General features: G+C 37.8%; 1 protein-coding gene across 1 annotated transcript in view; it reads right to left on the bottom strand.

Moving 5' to 3' along the window:
• LOC120533920 (lysine-specific demethylase RSBN1L-like) overlaps positions 1 to 20,770 on the bottom strand; it is a 152,011-nt gene that overhangs the window by 24,064 nt on the left and 107,177 nt on the right. The window contains exon 5 of the mRNA XM_039761036.1: positions 16,073 to 16,215. Coding sequence (XP_039616970.1) covers positions 16,073 to 16,215 — 143 coding nt within the window. The remainder of the gene's footprint in view (positions 1 to 16,072; positions 16,216 to 20,770) is intronic.

The following is a 20,770-nucleotide window of genomic DNA, read 5'->3' as shown; positions in this document are numbered from 1 at the left end:
TGCTGCTGTCATAATCGGTTTGAGATTCATGGTTTGTTTCAATTACGACAGTATTTGTAGAACTTGTGTTGAAGAGACATTCGGCATCAGTTAAGCGTTGTAAGTATACAACCGGTTTCATCGATAACTTCACATCCAGCTTTTGAGAGTTTAAACATTCATAAACATCAAAGTGTCCACTACTCAAATTGTCACCTGTGAATCTAAGATGTTTAAAAGGCATTGGCGGTTGTCAAAAGGTGTAAAATATTTGGCCATTTCGGTACACTTGAAAGTGACAACCGAACAATTCAACGGCAGCCATCAACTCACATGCAGATCCATAGGTGAAGGGCTTAAGCATTTCACTCTTCTAGTGCTCCTGTGTAGTATAATTATCTTCTGTGCTGTCATCAGTCCACACTTTGAACCTGTCCCAGTCATTCAATACATAAGACACATTGTTCCTCCGGATATCAAGAGTGAGCCTGATATGGCCGTGCAATATGTAACAAAGAGAATGGAAAAGGTAGGTGCCATCTCCGGGCATGGAAACCACTCGGTAAGAGACAGTTCTTTTATCGATGGTGATCACCTCGATAGACATGTTAATTGGGGTACGGTTGGAATGATAAGAAAATGGGTACCTGAACAATGTAAAGTAAGTCTAAAATACCTACACAATAACTATAATCGTAATAAATGAACAATAAAAAAGTGGAGAAGCCGTAGATTAAATAAAACGGCTGTAGTTATCAGCAGGGAGATGTGAATCCCGTGGCGAAGCAAGGAAGGTAATGTAGAGACTGGAGCGACGGACGGCCTTATATAGGCAGGCAGCCAACAACGTGGGAGGCGTTGGGATGGAGGACCCAACGCCGCCTCACACGGTGACCGAGCTGCAGGCTATGGACCTATATATGTATGCAAGTAGGATTCAGTTAGCGTTGGGAACCCGCGTACCAAATTTCTTGAAGATGGGCCCATAAGTAACAAAGACCGTTGAAAAGTTCAATATGGCAGCCGACAGTGGCGTCATACCATCGAAATAAGTACATACATCAGTTTCGGTTAGTGCAGGGAAGCCGCCTACCAAATTTAGTGAAGATGGGGCCATAAATAAGAAAGTTCAACATGGCGGACGTTGTCAACCGTTACGTGTAGAATTTCTTTTGTAAGTAAGCTGTAAGGAATAAGCCTGCCAAATTTCAGCCTTCTACCTACATGGGAAGGAAAATTAGTGATGAGTGAGTGAGTCAGTGAGGGCTTTGCCTTTTATTAGTATGTGTATGTGTGTGTATATATATATATATATATATATATATATATATATATATATATATATATATATATATATATATATATATATATATATATATATATATATATATATATATATATACACACATACACACACACAGTGGAACCTCTAGATACGATCACCTCTGTATACGAGAAATTCAAGATAAGAGGAAAGTATGAGCGAAAAATTCGGATCTAAATACGAGCATTGGCTCGCGTAACGAGCCAGGCTGTGGTTGTCCGTGATACGTTTCCCGATCCGCCTCAACTCGGGATTCACCCACGTTGACGCTGCCAGCCCGTCAGCTCACTCAGTGTTCCTTGTTCTCCCGTAGCGTGAGAATCTACACGTTTGTGTGCTTGTAATTTCATTGTTTCACTGTAGCAGTTCGCTGTATAAGCGTATCCAAAAATATCGCGGACATGCAGACGGAGAATAGGAGACGATTGCCCTCGAGAGAGAGAGAGAGAGAGGCGAGCGAGAGAGATAAGGAGAGAGACGCGTGCGCGAGCGAGAGAGATAAGGAAAGAGATGCGCACGAGAGAGAAGAACCATCAGCTCAGTTATGCTCACATGACGCTCAGCAGACAAAGTGTATCCATACTACTTGTATTGCAAGACATCACTCGTTTTATCAAGTCAAAATTAATTAAAAAATTTAGCTCGTCTTGCAAAACACTCGTAAACCAAGTTACTTGCAAACCGAGATTCCACTTGTATATATCATTTATCAGTGTTATTTGTTAGGAAAATTGATTTTTATGTTGATATTTTTGAGGGTGCGGAACGGATTAACTGGATTTCCATTACTTTCAATGAGGAAGTTTGTTCTAGAAAAGAGAAATTCGCTATACAAGCTCAGTGCTGGAATGAATTAAACTCGTATCTCGAGGTTCCACTGTATGTATGTATGAATGTATGTATACATACACACACACACCCATACATACATACACACAGTATATTATATATACTGTGAAAACTAAAAGAGTCAACACCATAAGACATAAACTAAAAATGTTTCACAATGTGTCCCTGAATGAAGGGAGGCTCAAAATCAAAAGTACCAGTCAGTATCTGGTGTGGCCACCAGCTGCTTGAAGTACTGCAGTGCATCTCCTACTCATGGACTGGACCAGATTTGTCAGTTCTTGCTGTGAGATGTTACCCACTCTTCCACCAAGGCACCTGCAAGTTCCTGGACATTTCTGGGGGGAATGGCCCTAGTCCTCACCCTGCGATCCAACAGGTCCCAGACGTGCTCAATGGGATTGAGATCCGGGCTCTTCCACTGCGAGGATGATCAGCTGTCCTTCCTGTCTCCCTGTAGCGCTGTCTTAGGCGTCTCACAGTGCAGACATGGCAATTTATTGCCCTAGCCACATCAGCAGTCCTCATGCCTCCCTGCAGCATGCCTAATGCACGTTCACGCAGAAGAGCTGGGACCCTGGGTATCTTTCTTTGGCCGTTTTTCACAGTCGGTAGACAAGTCTCTTTAGTGGCCTGCGTTTTTAGAACTGTGACCTTAAATGCCTACTTTCTGTAAGCTGTTAAGGTCTTAACGACCATTCCACAGGTGCATGTTAATTAATTGATTATAGTTAATTGAACATGCATGGAAAACATTGTTTAAACCCTTTACAATGAAGATCTGTAAAGTTATTTGGATTTTTAAAACATTATTGTTGAAATACACAGTCCTGAAAAAGGGACGTTTCTTTTTTGCTGAGTGTATGTATATATATATATGTATATATATATATATATATATATATATATATATATATATACACACACACAGTAAGTATATATTATTATATATATATACACACAGTAAGTATATATTATTATATATATATATTTCAAAAAATTAAAGGGACACTTTTTAATGACAGTATAGCATCAAGTCAATGAAATGTCTGGGATATTGATCTGATCAGTTAAGTAGCTGAGGGGGTTGTTAATCAGTTTCAGCTGCTTTGGTGTTAATGAAATTAACAACAGCTGCACTAGGGGCAACAATGAGATGACCCCTTAATGGGCATTTGACACAGAATATAAGAATTGGCAGGTTCACCACTGGCACCCTGTGCTTTTTACAGATGAGAGCAGGTTCACCCTGAGCACATGTGACAGATGTGAAAGGGTCTGGAGAAGCTGTGAAGAACATTATGCTGCCTGTAACATCGTTCAGCATGACTTCGGTTTGGTGGTGGGTCAGTGATGGTCTGGGGAGACCTATCCATGGAGGGTCACAAGGGCACCTCTACTGCTATTGGGTATCGGGATGAAATCCTTGGACCCACTGTCAGACCCTATGCTGGTGCAGTGGGTCCTGGGTTCTTCCCAATGATTGACGATGCCTGGCCTCATGTGGCGAGAGTATGCTGGAAGTCACTGGAGGATGAAGGAATTGATACTGGCCCCCATTACATATATCCCCATTTTAAACAGTCCAAATGCTGTGTTGCACAATTAGTCTCCTTCTTAATGTGGCTGAAGGTTTGACATGTAATGCCTAAAACAATGAGGTGTAGTTAAAAATATTCAGACCACCTTTATTAAAACATTTTTGCATCTATAAAAGAGAAAAAAAGATTGCACAGATTATGCAGACCCAGACCTGATTCTGTGACTATCCTGCTTTTCCAGGTGAAAGTACAGGACTAGCTTTTTATTCTGAATTGTGTGATATAAACTGTACCCCACTGCTACCCATTGGACACCTTCAAAATAATCAAACAAGTCCACCTTCGACCTGCCTTCCACTTGCCTACTCTTTTACTTCTCTCACCTTGTCATGGTCTTACTAACTAATCAGTATTCCTCTTGAATCTTGTTAAGACAGAGAGACATAAATGCAGCTACGAAAAGGAATTTAAATTCATGCTGGCACCATGATCCACTACACTTGACTTAAGAACTGGAGTTATGATTATACATTTTAATTGTAGTTATGAACTGGTCTGAATTAACTGTAGTGTACCAAGGGAATTAAATAAAGAGCATAACCATAATTATTACAATAGTCAATTTTGCTTGAGTTAATGAATACACTTGCATCTGAAGAAGCCACCTGAATTTTGGATGCCATGGAAAGCAGATATCTTCAAATGCCAAATTCAGAAATGTGTTGACTGGAGTTTAAATCCATGTTGACAGTAATACCTAAATTTCAGAGGAATTCAGCTAAACTAAAACTGATGTCATTGTAGTTAACAGAGTCTAGTATTGTCTTACTATTCACAGATTCAACACCCAGTAAAAGAATTTTAGTTTTCTTACAAATTTAAACACAATTATAAATTTTCCATGTTCTGCATCAATAAAGTTAATTAATGTCCTTACTGAAAAATATTTGGTTTAAATAAAATCTCATAATGTCATTTTTATATATATATATATATATATATATATATATATATATATATATATATATATATATATATATATATATATACACACACACATAGAGAGAGAAAAAATAATTAGTCCTAGCACTGAACCATGACAGACACCATATTTAACTGCCAACAGGAATGACAGTACTGTATTAAGACTTGTATATATACTTAAAACAATTTGGTAATTCTAAAGTAAACCAACTAATAACAATGTTTGATAAGCCATATAAATCATCATGCCTGTGAAGTAGAATGATATGATCAATAGATTCAAAATTAACCATAAATATATAAAGGCATAAAAATGGTTTAATTCCTGCAATTTCAGAAATTAAAATTGCCACGTACAACACAATCTAAAACAGCTCCAGTGCTGTGACTGGGAAAAAAGCCAGACAGACATTGCTCATAAGGAGTGGATTTTTGTAGGACTCCAACATTAATAAAGCATGGTAAATGAAATAAAGATTTGTACAATAAGGCATGTAAATTAATTAAATTTTAAACAGGCTAGGAATGAAACCCTAGAAGACTGCAGCATCTTAGACGTTTGTAGAACATCTTTACCTGACTGGTTGAATGTCAGACAATACAATTAAAAGACATCCATCCACGCACTCCTATAAAACAGAATAAATCCTGTTAGGAGTTAAAAAACACCTTCCCATTCTAAAATTCCTTTTAATGTGCTCTGAGCTTCTTTCAGCGTTGGTTATTAACCATAAGTCGTGCAACAAGCTATATTCATCTTTTCTTTATGACGTACAAGGTAATCATGTTTGGTGCATGTCTTTGGGAAATAGGATGAAAACAGCAGTATTCAGATGAAAACACAAGTACAGACAGGACAGAACGTGCAAACTCCTATATATAAACAAACATGTATACAGATATAAATCATTATTATCTATGGTTATATCAACAATAATACCTATCACGGTTGTCTGTGTCCTTTTAGATAGTTATTAAATACTCCAGTCACAGAAATGGATCAGCTGGTTCTGTACAAATCAAGATTCATCATCATATGTGGCCATTTTGTTGTCAAAATCATCAGAGAAAAAAATAGGACTCAAAGTGAAGCTGGTGCTTGATAGATCATAGCCTTCACCCTAGGGAACATCCTGTGGCTAGTGTTTCAAAGCTGGCGATGTCGATTGGGTTTTTCTTAAGGTACAACCAAAGGGTGTCTTTGGACTGCTTAAATCGGGTAAAGGCATTGTCTGGAGAGATGGGAATTAAATATTTTAAGTCAGAAGCTCGTCCAGTATAATTGCAAAAACCACAAGATAAACAAAGCCCCACACACTTATAGCACAGCACCAAATACTGGCAGTCATTCTTAATAAGATTGTGCATTGTTAATGATTTGGATTCTAAAGTTTATATGAAGATTTTGAGATCTCAGAAGAAAGTGAGAACGAGAGTACAGTGGAACCTCGGTTCACGAACGTCCCGGTTCAAGTACAACTCAGTTCACGACCAAAAAGATCGCCAAACTTTTGCCTCGGTTCACAACCACACACTCGGTATACGAACAAGCCAGGTTCCCTTGCCTGCCTGCAAGCTGAGCTGAAAGAGAGAGAGAGAGAAAGAGCGAGCGAGCACGTGCCTGCTAGGGAGGGGAGGAGGAGATTGCTTCACGTGTTTGCTGAACAAGCCAGTTTCCCTTGCGTCCTCAGTTGAGAGAGAGAGAGAGAGAGCAAGAGTGAGCGAGCACGTGCCTGCTGGGAAGGGGGAGGAGATTGCTGCACGTGTTTGCCTGCCTATCTGTAGGCTGTAGTGCAAGCGAAACCATCCCCCTCCCCACAGGCAGCCTGAGAGAGAAAGAGAGCTGCCATGCTTTTTCATTTAAGCAAAGCCGCTCCGTGTTCATTGTTTTCAATAAGACGTGCACTCTCTTTGTGCTCTACAGTATTTTGTGTGGTTTTGCAGTTAACTATGGCTTCTAAGCAAGTGGAGAGTGGTCAGAAAAAAGTTTTGAAGAAAATTGAAATCGAAGTAAAGACAGAAATTACAAAAGGTGGAAAAAATGTTTACCAGTTGACTCATTTACCAATCGGAGAACCCTCGTGCTTTCAAGCAGCATAATGTAAACAAAGCCAGACTGCCAGTAATGTGGAGGGTCACAGGAACGTTCTTTTGGAATGGCTGCATGAGGCTTTCACTCCCACCAGCTAAACAGCTAAAAGCACCAGAAACCCAAGAAATCACAAGAGAGAAAACACCTGAAGGAAAACACTTCATGCCAGAACTCGTTTCATGCAAGGTTAGTTTTCTTGGTGGTTTTGTATTACGGATTTTCAAAAGTTATTTTTAGTTCATAATGATTTGTTGCAATGTTATTTTTCTCTTTTTCAAATGTTCGCTTTTTCCTTGTGCTTAAAACTCATGAAAGGTTTACAGATGGAGTTTTTCATAGCGATTAGGTGCGATGTTACATTTCTCTTTTCAAATGTTCGCTTTTTCCTTGTGCTTAAAACTCATTAAAATTGTTTACATGGAGGACTTCATCGTGTGATTTGTTGCAATGTTACTTTTTGGTTGCTTGAGTTGGTTTTAAATGAAGTTCGGATTTGTGCAATGTTTTTTCTGCTGTGCTTAAAACTCATTTTAAAAACATTGTTTACAGCGATCAGGCTTTAGGTTTAATAGCGTGATCTCCTGCAATCTTACTTTTTTGTTTGCTTGTGAGTTGGTTTTGCAAGCGCTTGGATTTTTTCTGCTGTGCTTAAAAGTCATTTTTAAAAAAATGCTGCGCGAGCACGTGCTACAGAGAGATTAGAGAGCCGGGCAGGTGACAGGGAAGGGATTGGGGGGAAGAATAGGTGTGTGTGTGTGTGTTTGTGCGCTCGCTCTACACAGAGAGAGAGAGCTCGTGAGCCAGCCTGCTCCTGTAGCTGATCAGGGAGCCTGGGTGTTTTGTGTCAGTGTTATTCAATGTTTTTACATTAGTTTACTATTACACTGTGGATTCTATGGTGTAATTAACTATATTTGTGCTTAATCTTTACATATTTTTACATATTTACATACAGTTTGTACGGTCTGGAACGGATTAATTGTATTTATATACAATCCTATGGGGGAAACTGCTTCGGTTCACGACCAACTCGGTTTACGACCAAAGTTCTGGAACGAATTATGGTCGTGAACCGAGGTTCCACTGTACTGCTAAAGCACAGCACCAGCAGTACAACAAGTATAGCGAACATCATTCTAGCAGCAACAATTAAATCTTGCCTTTTGTGCATTTTTCACCACTTTTTTTGCATGTCTCATTATTTTACTGTGTTTACATGTCCAAACTGAGATTGGAACTGCATCTTTATGGGATGAAAGTATGGAAGACTAGCCATTAAACAGGAGCAAGAAGTAGTTTAAAAAGAAACTGGAAGACCGGAGAAAAGTGGGAGGACCATAGTGACTGCATTTGGAGTGGAGAAACTATATTCGTACCAGAGTTAACAGACTACTGGGAAGGAGACCTATGCTGCACTTCAGAGGTGTGGATTTGTTTGACTTCTTGTTGGATTTGAGCTAAATGGGAACATCCTGAAGAAGTGGAATGCTGACTGGCTTTGGAGGACGCATTAGGAGACGAACCATGTTTTCCTTCTGAGAAGCGACACTACAGGATATCCAATACTGCAGTTAATTATGTTTTTCCAATTTTGGGCCTGACATTTCATGAAGACTGAAACAATATTTTGGAACTGTTAATTGTAGTTTGGATTGAGCTTTGCTTCTGATTGTATATGGTACACGTGTCTGTCGCTATTTAATTTCATTATTGATATTGTTTTAATATAATTTGGCACATCTGACAGACTATTTTAAATGTGTCCTTCAATTATTTGAAAAGGGGTTGCTGAGTCCATGGGGCACTATAATTATATAAAAAAACTAGTATACAGTTTTAAGACTGTGTGTGTGTATGTGCGCACGTGTGTATAAGGGGCTAGGTAACTTACTGGTAAGGATTGCACAGTTAATAAACTTAAGAGGAACTGAGTGAAGAGATCCCTGGATTTCTGTCATTATGTGGAAGGGTGTGATTTTATCTATTAAAAATATACTTACCCATCTTCTAAATATAATTATCCAGTGTAGTTCAAGTTGCGAAAAACTAAAGCCAAAGTAGTAGGAAGTTTTTCCGCTACACATGATTTTGAATGTTTACAAAACGTTAACATCTTTTCCATCTCCAATGGAAGTGGATGGAATGTGAGGTCATATTTTCAGAAAACAGTGTAACATTGTGGGCAGCATTGTGTGCTGCTGCCTCTCTGATGTAGTGGTGTGGGTTCAAATACCATACTCCGTGAATATGTTGGGTTTTCACTGATACCTATATACCATTTTCTCCTGGTTATCCAGTTTTTATATAGTATTTTAAAGATAGACATACTGGCAATACTAAAATGGCATATGTTCATGAGTACATGTGTGAACCCTGGAATTGGATGGGCTTTCTCAATTACAACATATCAATTTACTGATTTTATCAGGTATAACAGTTTAGTACCACTCCAAAAAAAAAAATCAAAAGATGTGAAAATGTTCTCTGTTGACTGCTGCATTAAAATTTCAGTACATCTATAGAAAAGTATAGCACAGACCATATACAAGGTAGCTGTTCTGTATGTTGCCAAAAAAAAATTTGCAATAAAGCTGATAAAATGACAACTTTCTAGATTTTGTTTAGTTTCTTGACAGAAACTGTTCAATGTCATATAAACAAATGCCACAGAAACAGAAGAAACGTCAAACAATGGACACCGCAAAGATCCTAACAATAATCTCACCATTTCATGAACAAAGGACCACATACCAAACACCAAGGGTACAATCCAACATGAGAAAAGTTTTCCACATGAAATCAGGTCAAAATCACACAACTCCACATAGTATCAAACATGATCATTAAAGGATTGGTATTGTAAAACTGCTCATCTGTACCAAGATAAATTAGAACTCTGAAATACAAGTAAACAGCAATCCTCTTCTGTGATTTATTTTGTCTGTCTGGTATCCGATCTTCTATGTCGGCATATATGCAGTTAAGATATTTCTAGCATCTGTGTTTATCAATAAGTTACAGTATTCCGTTTCTTAAAACAAGTGTGATTCATTTACCTTGACATGAGTCAAATGACTGGAAAATCTTCCTACAGAGAAAAGGAAGATAAACCAGGAGCCTTACCTTATTATTTAATTACTGGCAAAGCTAATAACTGACTAACATCAATTATTCCAATTTCCTACACTGCATGCATATCTTCTAATGTATAATATGCTGGCATATTTTTGCAGAAAAATATTTTTGACAGAATCCCACATTTTCCACTTAATTTACCTACATATTTCTATACAGAATTATTATATATACAGGGTGAGCCAAAATGAAGTATTGTATTTCCCAAGGTTATTGAGCGAGGTAGAGGGAGCTGAGTGAATTGGGGTGGGGGTCCTTTGATAGGCAATCTCTTGTAGATTTCAGTCAGCAACATGCTTTAGTCCAGTGCGCACCGTGCTTTCACTGTCGAAGCATTCTTCAAAAACAACAAATCCGTCATCACTATGCAACGTGCTTTCCAAGCGCACTTCAACATTCCTCCTAACTAATTCAGAAAACAATTCTTCAGTGGGTGGCTAAATTTAGGCAGACGGATACAACATTGAGCAGAAAAACTCCAGTCTGTCCTGAAAACATCCAAGCTGTAAGGGCATCAATTTTACAGTCTCCTATATGTTCAGCACACAAACATGCTTCTGCCTTAGGTATTTCCAACATGTTTTTGAGGAGTATTTTGCATGACCACCTTAATTTCCATCCATACAAAATGATGGTTGCAGGAACTCACAGAGAGACTAGGAGAGTCATAGAGAGTTGTGCGCATACATTCTGAAAACCATTCATCGAGATGCCATCGTCATGTATAGCAACGAGGCACATTTCAATTTGTAGGACTGCGTAAATAAGCAAAACTTTCGCTACTGAGCTGAAACTAACCTTCGTAAACTTCATCAGAGACCCCTGCACAGTGAAGTGTTACATTTTGGTTGCGCCATTGCAGAATTTGGCATTGTAGGCTCTTACTTTTTTGAGGAGGGGTGAGCAATGGTTACACGTTACACTGAAATGCTAGAGAACTTTTTGCGACCCCAACTGGAAGAATTGGATATGATAGATGCCTGGTTTCAACAGGATGGAGCAACAGCTCATACAACGTAGAGATCCAAGTTTAGTGGGAGATGTTTCGGGGGAAGCTGATCTACCTGTGCAGCAATGTCAGGTGGCCTTCAAGTTTGCCTGATCTCTCTCACTCCGTGTGATTTCTTCTTGTGAGGATCTCAAGTTGAAGATATACACACACTGACCTCAAAACCTTGAAACCCTCAAGGACACTATTTGCCACGAAATCGCCACTATTCCCCTTGAAATGGCAGAACGAATCATACAAGCCATCAGAAATTGTCACAAAGAGTGTATTGCTAATGATGGCCACCACCTTGAAGACATCATTTTTAAATCGCAACGAAAAAAATCTATTTATATACCCTTTCTTGTGTCATAATGAAATGTATTTTATCTTGTATCATTTTTGTAGAATCAACGTTTGAAATGTCATACTTCTTTTTTGGCTCACCCTGTATTATCTATACTTATAAAAGGCAAAGCCCTCACTGACTGACATCACTAATTCTCCAACTTCCCGTGTAGGTAGAAGGCTGAAATTTGGCAGGCTCATTCCTTACAGCTTACTTACAAAAGTTAGGCAGGTTTCATTTCGAAATTCTACGAGTAACGGTCATAACTGAAACCTGCTTTCGTACATATATATGGCAATAGCCTGAAGCTCGGTAGCCGTGTGAGGTGGAGTTGCTTCCCTCATCGTCACACCTCCCATGTAACTGAGTGCCTGTCCATATAAGGCCGTCCATCAGCAGCAATCCAATAGACACGCTGCCGCTAAATATTCACGGGTGAAGGACTGTGCTTATGCAAATGAGGATGAGATGGTCAGGGATAGACTGGTGTTTGGCACAAACTCTGCGAAAGTGCGAGAGAAACTTAAGTGCCGGGTCTTAGCTAACATTAAATAAAGCCGTGGACATCGCAAGATCGCATGACATAACACAAGCACAGCGGAGAACCTTTGATGCATGTACTCCGAGCGGCTCACGTGAACTGACTGTGAACGCAGTATGGAGAGCTCCAAGGAGGGCTGAACAGGAAACGCATTACATAATTGAGAAGGCAGCAAAAGAATATGAAGCGAGTGACGCATACAAGCATATTCATAACTGCAGCTACTGCGGAAACAAAGCACGGTGTAAACCTTAAGTTTAAATTAAGTTCATAGACAGGCTGCAGCTGCCGTTTGTCATGCCCAAGACAAATACGATATTCGCGAGATGCAAGTTTAATGAGAGCACGCAGGGTATAAACGAGACTTTTCATCACTTTGTAACAGAGTTAAAATTGCTGGTCAAGGACTGAGCTTATAAAAACGAAGATGAGATGGTCAGGGATAGAATAGTGTTTGGCACAAACTTAGCAAAAGTGCGAGAGAAACGTTTAAGTGCCGGTCTGAGCTAACATTAAATAAAGCCATGCACATCGCAAGATCGCACGAGATAGCACAAGCACGGCTGAGAACTTTTGATGCATGTACTCCAAGTGGCTCACGTGAACTGACTTTGCAGGACTGAGAAAGGTAAATCCGTGCATGCAGTGTGTGATGTCTTACATAAAGAGGAAGACGAGCTGTTTATTGATGCAGTAAGAAAGGAACAACCCTCTGGATCTGAACAAGCCTTTGCAGACATATCAATAGGAAAGCAAGGTGTAAAGCTTAAGTTTAAATTAAGTTCACAGACACACTGACGCTAAATGATCGCAGGCAAATCCACAACTTAATACCGGGAATGCCTGTTAAACATCTTAGATTCACGAGTACCGCTATGGGTAGTGAACACTTCGATGAAAGAAACCTGTTATCTTTACAACGGTTGACAAACACGGAATATAACTTGAACACAACACATCCTCCAAATACGAACCTCATTGAAAGAAATAATGATAATCAAATCCTTGATGACAGCAACACTCATAACAGTGACAAAACAATTACATTGACAATCATGTTATGTTGTTTTTAAAATGTTTCCTTTTCTTTTTCATAACTTCTTTAACACGCTACTTCTCCACTGCGACGCGCATGTATTTGGCTAGTTATAAATAATATACACCCTACCTGTCGACAGTAGACTTCTTAGGTGTAAAAACTTCTTACATGTCCTGGCACTAAGGGTTTTCATCGATCACAAACGCATATATCAGCAGAGATTCTTTGCAGCCTTTGCCAATATTTATAAAGTGCTCAACTAAGCTGATCGAGTTGCCCTTTGGGACATCCTGAGACTTCATGGGATCCCTCTCCCCCAAAGTTGCTGGATATCTTGGCCGTACACTGGTACTGTGAGAGATGTGCAGAGTGGAGGCAGAACCTCTGTGCTCTTCCCAGTTGATTCTGGGGTTCCTCAGGGGTATGTTCTTGCTATTACTCTGTTCAGTACTTGCATGGACTGGGTGTTGGGCAGCATCATGGGGTCCAGTGGCTGGGGGGCATCTGTTGGTGAAGAAAGATTCACTGATTTTGACTTTGCTGTCAAAGAGTCCATAGAGGTTCTAATTGGGGCTCTCGAGTGTCTGGGCTTATGAGTGCCCTGGATAAAAACCAAGATCCAGGTCTTTAATGACATTTTGGGTACAGTCATCAGCAGTGTGTCTGTTTGCGGAGAGAGTGTCGACCATTTTGACAGTTTGGGAAATCAAAGTTTCAGTGAGTATGATGTACAAAACAATCCAAAGGCAATTGGAAACTTGAAGAAACTCTGGTAGGAAGAGATCTGACAGACCCAAAGTCACAAACCAATCATAAGACAAGATTCTAAGGGTCACCAGCTTGTATGACAGGTGCCTCACAGCTTAACAGCTTCAAGTATGGCTTAACAGTGGTTGAAAAAAGCAAGTCTAAGTTTCTATTGTGAAGAGGAGACTTTATGCAGCAGGTTTGACAGGGCAAGTGGTTGTCAAAAAGCCATTCCTTACCAGCTGTGGACTATTGCAGACTGGAAGAAAAGTCTTATGGAATGATAAATCAAACTTTGAAATCTTCGATTCAACACACAGGGTGTTTGTACACTGTTGAGTTGTTGAAAGGATGGTTCCTCAGAGTGCGACACCAACTGTCAAAACATGGAGGAGGAAGTGTGATGGTCTGGAGTTTTTACTGGGGACAGAGTTGATGACTTCCACAGAGTGTCTGGCATTCTGAATGAAAAAGCTTACCATATAAAACTGTAAAAAACTGGGGTGTTCCAAAACTTTTGACTGGTAGTGAATATCAGTGGTTCCCAGTAGTCTGTCCTGTGACTACAAGTTTTTGTTCCAATCACATTCACAACAAGTGATAATACCTGATTGAATTTAATTAGCTGATCTTTTTTTCTCTTCCCTATGTATTCAGAAAAGCATAGCAGTATGATTTTTGTATTTATAGGACATCAAGAAATATTTCTATTTCTACTATAGCTTTAAATTCTTAACTCTCTTTAGTAGTTTTTCTACTATTTTGCCCTTTTTATGTAGTTTGCTTCCTTCATTGTACCCTAATAATTACAATTAAAACAATCAGTGCAGACACCTGAGCAGACGACACTTAATAATGAATGGTTGCAATTATTTCAACAGCTGACCCACTAATTGTTAAATAACAGATTATATAACTAAACTACCTATAAAGGCAGAATGAAAACAGTGTTAAAAAGTTATTTAAAAATTTTTCATTCTCCCTATATAACTGCTAAGTACATTTTAATTGAGGACTGATTGAGATCATTTATGCTAGCTAGAATGCCTAGAGGTGGCTGGACAGTCTCATGGCCTTAGAACCCCTGCAGATTTTATTTTTTTTCCTCCGGCTGTCTGGAGTTTTTTTTTGTAATTGTCTGTCCTCCCTGGCCATCAGACCTTACTGTAATTCTATGTTAATTAGTATTGCCTAATTTTATATTTTGTCTTTATTCTCTTCTTCATCCTGTAAACCACTTTGAGTTACATCATTTGTATGAAGATGTGCTATATAAATAAATATTGCTGTTAATAAAAAAAAAATATCAAACTTAGTCTTGTAATTTCTATGTTGACCCCAAAACAAACAAACTTGGAAATAACAGCTCACTTAATAAGGCTAGGAGTTCAATTTAAAACAACGGTTGATTGAAACAAAAACCTGCAGCCGTAGTGTTTCCCCAAGACTGAGTTTCGGAACTACTGAATATATTATACACATATATGTATGTACATGTTTAAATACCTCTTCCTTGTGAAATGTGCCTATTTAAAAATATACATTTATATATTTTTTTATGCATAACTCTCTAATCATCACAGAATACTACAAAATACTATACATCTATTTTTTATTTTATTCTAAATTACAGATATTTTACTTTAGTTTTATGCATTATGTCCTTTGCAAGGTTCCACTCTCTAAGGTCTGCCTGTGTACTTCACTTTTTGGTCACCATCTCACTTCTTTGATTTTCACATAAGCAGCTGTCTGCTTAATCAGCATCATCACTCATTTACTCTTTTTCCAAACCTACTTATTCTAATGCAAGGTCACTCATGGAATTAAGCTATTTAGGAACAATCAAGCACAAATAAGGAACTAATAATACATGGGGCATCAGTCCAGTGCTGGCCTTGCTCACTCACTCAATGAAAGAGGTTATCTGTTGAATCAGAAGCGATCACAACCTATTTGCAAATTAAGTGCAAATTCTAAATATGACAAAAGTTATGCCATCTACTGACTGTTCATGCAAGTGATTGGTCCTTTCCTACATGATAAACCAAACAATATGGAGACAGACAATCAAACAACCCTTAGATCTAAATGGGATGTCAAGAGACATTCATCATTTCTGAAAATCTTTTTTGGGTCTCATACTTCTGTGGATGTTTTTTATAGAAGATCATTCTCTGAATTGCTAATTTTAAGTCAGATTATAAACTTAAAACTATACAAGCCATTTTACCTTACCGTGCAATAATGCTATAAAAGTAGGAAATAAAAATCAAGGTTTGAGTAAGACAGTTATTCTTAAAAGTTATAAATAACATGCAATACTTCAGCACAGTAGTGTATCATGAAAAGAAAAAACCTGCAGTCAGCTGACAGTGATTAGCTTCTTCAACAGCCATCTGACACATAACTCTTGTGTGTGTGAGACAGAAAGACAGAGAGACAGAGATAGAGAGGAAAAAAAAAGAAAGAAACTGAATATCTAAATCACAGCAATACACTACCTTTTCCGCTTGAAAGGTGACTTTGGCATGTCAGCTACAGGAATCATCTGCTCTCCTGGTCGTACCCACATTATAGGTCCGTCATCACTTTCTGTAGGGCTTTTCAGTTTAAGACTAGAAAACGTGCCCCATGGCAATGTTCTCTACAAGGAAGGGGAAAATGAATAAAAAAGCTTAAAATGTTATATTTGTGGTGATGTGTTTTTGCTTTAGAAAATGTATTGAATTTCTCTTCTCTACAGCTACTTGCATAATGGAATGCAAGTTTCAATAAGTTAGGTAAAAGATGTAAAAACTAGACTTTATATCAAACACTGTATATAGTGCCCACTATAGACACTGGGGTTTTGTGGCATAAACCAGCAGTTGAGTTGGGAAAATTAGCATAAGGCAAAAGATCACAACCTTTTTTTTTTTTTTCCGTGCATGAATGTGTTAATATTTGAAAATAATTGCAATTTCTGTGTTCTATTCCTTGGGACAAAAAACTTTAAATACACTCAAAAAGCGTAAGACCCAAAAGCTCAAATCAATCTTTTAAACTACTGATAATCATCTTTGATCAATATAGAGGTTTTCTTAAGGATTTACCACAGCCATTATTTGTTGCAGATTGTTTGGTAGGGTGCTAGATGAAAATTTCTTATCAGAGAGTGAGACATATACTTCGTTAGCAATAAATAAAGGAGTTACAAATGACCATACAATGTTTTCATTTAAAAATAGTGCTTTTCCCTTAAATTCATTTTAACTAGATGTCCCCAAGGACATGCTAGTGGGTTTGACTGCTAATTCCAAACTGACTCTGTACGACCATGGATACGTGAGTGGGCCTTTTTATGAATTTTGGCCCAGACCAGGGATGGTTCAGGAATGTTTCATGCATTGCATTCAATGCAGCCATAATAGGTTTCAGAAACCCAAAATGATGAACAGGAACCTTGGTGGGGAGGGGGGTTCTTGGGGATGGGGAGGGGTGGTGGTTAACACTGCAAATATTGACTCTTTGCATAAACTTAATGTAATTGTCAATAAAAGCCTTTGGAACTTATGAAATGCTTGTAATTGTACTTCAGTATACCATAGAAACATCTGACAAAAACATCTAAAAACAATGAAGCAGCCAATTTTGTGAAAACCAATACTTGTGTCATTCTCAAAACTTTTGGCCACGACTGTACATACAGGGGGCACTACACTGGATGTTTACCATAAATAAAACAGAGCAGCAGCAAATAATGGTCCATGTGACATTTTCTCCTTAAGTATTCTTAACATTTTTCACCCTATCTGAAATTTCATATTGTTAAAAAAATACAAATAAAGAAAAATTAGAAATATTGGGAAGCCTGACTGGAATACAACTTAGATATGATGAATGGTAAGGATGCCCAGTTTAAGCTGCTATAGGGTTTAGTATAATAGAGTACTATGTTCTTTCAAATAATAAGACAGAAGCAATGGAAGAAAACAATGTCATATTAAACAATATAATACATTCTACTGTAGAATATTACAGCAGTCAGAAATTAAATCCACTAATCCATTATTTATTACGTAAAATGCAATCATAAATTCCTTCAAGAATTTCAGTTATCTTCAGGAACCTGTAACTAGGCCTTATTATATATTATATATATTAGCTAGGACCACTAGAATTGTTACTGTAAACAAAGGCTTTGAATACTGCAGTACATCTGACTAAAGAAACATAAAATGGTCCTGGATGGCCCATGCTGAGTGCTTGTTTGGAATTTCAATGTGGGGTAAATGACACCTAAGAGCTATACACTAACAAGACTAGAGCAATGAGCAAAGTATGTCTTTTGCTAAAGGAAAGTATGTGCTATTAAATTAACAGATGCTGCCACACAATGTTTTACAAAGCTAACCTGTGCATTTAACAAATGCTTTAGTGGAAAGCCTGCGATGATACATGCATGTATGGTTAAGAAGAGAAGATTATACTGTCTCAATACACATATAGTACCCATAAGCATTAGTGTGCTATATCAGGGGACCAAAAAATGATATGACCAAACCCATTTAATGATGAATCATAATAGAAATGGAAAAAATATACTTGAAATCCAGAATCAACTATGGTTTGAAGATCAATCTGGAAATTGATTTTTTTTTTTTTTAAAATGACACCATAAAAGCAGAAATAGACTATTTAATCGTTAAAAAAAAAAAATCATCACTGTGTGGAACATGATATTTCAAGTTTTTGGACAATAAAATCATTACATAAAACAAAGACTTATTCTTTACAATAAAAAGTATCAAACATTTTAAAATAACTAATAGAAAGTACTTTAACATTAAACATTTAGTCATTAAATTGTTATTGACCTAACCCTTCAACTGAATACAAACAAGATGGATTGAAAATGTTTTGACAAAAGAAGAAAGAACTGTAGTGAATAAATCCATGTAATCATGAAAGACACCGATAATATATAAAAAGTTAAAATGTCTCAAATCCAGGAAGGTTTATATATACAGCACAGCATTTTATATGAATGTAATAAATATGCATACAACCCAATTATAGCGAGTCTAGTACACTCCAAAACCTGTCACATTTGTAGCTATATGGGAAATTAATCTGTAAATATTCAGCAACCTATACTGTACACAGCTAAGTCCTTTTGGTTGTTGTTGAAAACTAAAGTGTTGAAGAAAATATGCACACTGCTACAGTACAATGCACAAAATAGCTGTCAAAATAGCCAAGAAATAAGGCTTGAATATTCAGATTAAATATAAGTAAATATTCAAATATATTTAAACATGTTAACAATTCTGGGAGTTACATTTCTGTATGTGTATATTTATACTTCATTATTACAGTAATAGAAGCAACATTAGCAGCAACAACATAAATCAGCCTATCTAAGCAGGAAAAAAAAAATCAATGGTACTTGGGCAACTGTTATATAAATACAAGAGCCAACAAAATTCCAAGCAAGTGAAACCTAGAAAACAGTAACAACTGCACAGTCTTTTAGAACCAATACATAGTTTGGGAATTGGGCCATATACAGTGGTACCTCTGGTCACGACCGTAATTCTTTCTAAAACTCTGGACGCGACCCGAACGTAATTTCCCCATACGATTGTAAGTAAATACAATTAATCCGTTCTAGACCATACAGACTATATGTTTTTAAGTACAAAAATAGTTAAGTATATCATAGAATGCACAGTTTAATAGTAAACTAAATATAAAAACATTTCATAACACTGAGAAACCCGTCAACAACAACCGCTCTCTGTAAACACTTTGTTTTTTTTTTGTTTTTTTTTTTAATGAGTTTTAAGCACAGGGGAAAAAAAATAAATGCCACTTCTCTTGCGAAACTTTTCAAACTGTTCTCTACTGGCTTTAAATGCTTCACCTTTACCACTCAAAGAAGGATTTTTTTTTTTTCTTCAGCAAATCGCCACAAATCTTCCTGGCTTTCTCGCATATGATCGCCTCGCTTATGCTATCCCCTGCAAGGTGTTTCTCGTTCAATCACACTAGCAACAGTTTTCCATCTCTTCCAGCACTTGAGGCGTCTGTTTGGTTAACACTGTAACTCCTTTTGCAGCATCAGCTGCTTTGTTAGGCCCTGTATACACAAACAAAAGTGGAAAACGGAGAATGGGAAATCACTGGCGGTTATGAATGCGCAGAGAAACTGGCCGCCAGTGTTTCTGTTCGCCATCAGAGCGTGTGGGTGTGAACAGATGCAAAATTTTGGCAAAGTTTTTGGTTGTAAACCGATTTGTACGTGTTCCCAAACGTTCGTGATCAGAGGTTCTACTGCAATCAACCACGAAAATGAGTCTAAATCCTTATAAGCTATATGTGCTGGCTCTAAGCTTCACTACACTATTAATATTTTTTATTTATTTTACTCACAGAGAGTTTACAAAGCATGGAGTGCTTCTGACTTGAGCTCTGGTGAGTGAATTCTGCAAGCTTCAAACGAAAGTGATGCACAAATGTATATATGAAGCCCAGACAAAATCACCAATGATTGCTTAACTCTTTCAGGGTGAATGCTGTCTTTGGTCAAAAGGAGGGTTTGACCGTGGTAATCAATTGTAAATGGTGACAAGACCCATGGTTATGTTTTAGTTGGACTCTCTTTGCTAGAAAGTTAGCTTTATTGATTTGACCAAGATTCCCTGTGCATGCACAAGTAGAAAAGAGCAAACACCACCAAAAATGGAACTGACATCTGGCGAGAGATCACAGCAAATGCATAAAGCAAAATACTCTGTGACTCTGAGTTGTTGGACTCCAATTTTGATGCAAGTTACTGAAAACTAACGTGAGGTACCATCATGAGGGACCCTGACTACTATTGCTGCTGCCCATCCAACAAATGAGATACATAATGCTAGAAATTATTTTGTAACTATCAATTAAGCAACTTTATTTGCACCTACTGATGTAGAAACTCCATGCTCCACAATGACAATGATAATGTATTTTTCTCCTCTACTATGTATTCAGAGCAAACCACTAGCAGGCCCCCACAACCTAAATAATGCTCTTCACATTATTCATTAATATATTCTCTCCTAACAACCTAAGATCTTTTGAACTGTTGCACTGCAGTATATGAAATTTTAAATAATTTGATCCTATATTATGCATGCCAACAAAACACCATCCAACACTCTAGTGAAATATGCTTC

The sequence above is a fragment of the Polypterus senegalus genome, chromosome 8 (assembly GCF_016835505.1).
Source record: "Polypterus senegalus isolate Bchr_013 chromosome 8, ASM1683550v1, whole genome shotgun sequence".
NCBI lineage: Eukaryota > Metazoa > Chordata > Cladistia > Polypteriformes > Polypteridae > Polypterus > Polypterus senegalus.
Note: the sequence above shows the minus strand (reverse complement) of the source record. Positions and strands in the feature narration are given on the sequence as shown.